This window comes from Microtus ochrogaster (genome assembly GCF_000317375.1).
Source record: "Microtus ochrogaster isolate Prairie Vole_2 chromosome 14 unlocalized genomic scaffold, MicOch1.0 chr14_random_3, whole genome shotgun sequence".
Taxonomy (NCBI): domain Eukaryota; kingdom Metazoa; phylum Chordata; class Mammalia; order Rodentia; family Cricetidae; genus Microtus; species Microtus ochrogaster.
The window spans coordinates 7,304,023-7,305,931 of record NW_004949098.1 but is presented as its reverse complement, the minus strand read 5'-3'; the positions used below and the strand labels follow the sequence as shown (position 1 = coordinate 7,305,931).

The following is a 1,909-nucleotide window of genomic DNA, read 5'->3' as shown; positions in this document are numbered from 1 at the left end:
CTTACATAAATTGACCCATTTGGGGCCAAAGAAGATGAAAACCTTGTTGGACAGACAGGAGTCAGGCCAACACCTCCTGAACAGGGATGGAGCCCTGCAAAAAGTGACTGATGATTGCCAAGCCTGCACTCAGGTAAACGCAGGCAGAACCAAGCTTGGTCCAGGAGATCAGGCACGGGGACATCGTCCTGGAGTACATTGGGAGATCGACTTTATGGAGGTTAAGCCAGGTCTCTATGGGTACAGATACCTGTTGGTGTTCATAGACACTTTTTCAGGATGGGTGGAAGCCTTTCCCACCAAACACGAATCTTCAAAGGTGGTGACCAAAAAGCTCTTGGAAGAAATCTTTCCCAGGTACGGAATGCCTCAAGTCTTAGGCACCGATAATGGCCCCGCCTACGTCTCCCAGGTAAGTCAGTTGGTGGCCAAACTCTTAGGGGTCGAATGGAAATTACATTGTGCGTATAGACCCCAAAGTTCAGGGCAGGTAGAACGCATGAATAGAACAATTAAGGAGACCTTATCCAAATTAACGCTTGCAACTGGCACTAGAGACTGGGTGCTCCTCTTACCACTGGCCCTGTACAGGGCCTGCAACACTCACCGGCCTCATGGACTGACACCTTTTGAAATCCTATATGGAGTTCCTCCCCCATTTATAAATTTCTTTGATTCATACATTGCCGATTTTGCTGACAGTCCTTCTCTGGAAACCCATTTACAGGCATTACAGATTGTGCAAAGAGAGGTTTGGAAGCCACTCGCCGCTGCTTACGGAGACCATCTGAACCAGCCTGTGGTACTGCATCCCTTCCAGATAGGAGATACTGTTTGGGTCCACAGACACCAGACCAAAAACTTGGAACCTCGGTGGAAAGGCACTTACACTGTCCTTCTGACCACACCAATGGTACTGAAGGTTGACATCGCAGCCTGGATCCACGCCTCACACGTGAAGGCCGCCCACACAGCTGAGAAAGCAGAGCCCGCCGCGACCCCAGTATGGAGAATCCAACGCACTCAAAACCCCTTAAAGATAAGGCTTACCCGTGGGGCCCTTTGACCATTATATGGGCCCTACTAAGACTAGGGATGGTGACACAAGAAAATAGCCTGCACCAGGTTTTCAATGTAACCTGGAGGGTTACAAATCTCATGACAGGAAAAGTAGCCAATACCACCTCCCTGTTGGGAACGATGAAGGACGCTTTCCCAACCCTGTACTTTGACCTTTGTGATTTGGTGGGAGAGTCTTGGAACCCCTCAGATCAGGAACCATTCCCAGGATATGGCTGCCATCACCCGGGGGGGGGGTCGGCATGGGACCAGGAACAAAGACTTCTATGTTTGTCCAGGACAAAACACACAAAAGGGGTGTGGAGGGCCGGAGGACAGTTACTGTGCCCAATGGGGTTGCGAAACGACGGGGGAGGCTTACTGGAAACCCGCCTCCACCTGGGATCTAATCACACTCAGACGAGGAACCACCCCTGGGTACTCGGGAAGGGGGCCCTGGACGACTTGCGGGGGCAAAGTTTGTGGCCCCTGCTATGATACCGCTACTGCTACCAATGTCCAGGGAGCCACCCCAGGAGGTAGATGCAACCCCTTAGTCCTAGATTTCACTACGCAAGGGAAAAAGGCCTCTTGGGACGGACCCAAATCATGGGGATTGCACCTATACTGTTCTGGATATGATCCTGTCATTATGTTTTCATTAATCTGACAGGTGATGAATGCAGGCCCCCAGCTATCAATAGGGCCAAATCCAGTCCTACCAGAACAAAAATCTCCTTCTCAGCCAGCACAAGCCTTACCCCCAGCAGCACTTCATAATACCTCAATGACCCCCTTAGCCAGCAATAGTACCCCTAGCACACCCACCACTACTACCACTACCCTGACT

General features: G+C 51.0%; 2 protein-coding genes across 2 annotated transcripts in view; both read left to right on the top strand.

Annotated features, from left to right (window-relative positions):
* Positions 1-997, top strand: part of LOC106144280 — a gene marked incomplete at its 3' end in the record, with an annotated part of 4,658 nt that extends 3,661 nt beyond the window's left edge. The window contains exon 4 of the mRNA XM_026787969.1: positions 123-997. Within this exon, the coding sequence (XP_026643770.1) occupies positions 123-997 (875 nt within the window). The remainder of the gene's footprint in view (positions 1-122) is intronic.
* Positions 998-1,005: 8 nt separating this feature from the next.
* LOC101986891 (MLV-related proviral Env polyprotein-like) overlaps positions 1,006-1,909 on the top strand; it is a 2,037-nt gene continuing 1,133 nt past the window's right edge. Inside the window, 2 exon segments of the mRNA XM_013352830.1 lie at positions 1,006-1,311; positions 1,313-1,868. Coding sequence (XP_013208284.1) covers positions 1,006-1,311; positions 1,313-1,868 — 862 coding nt within the window.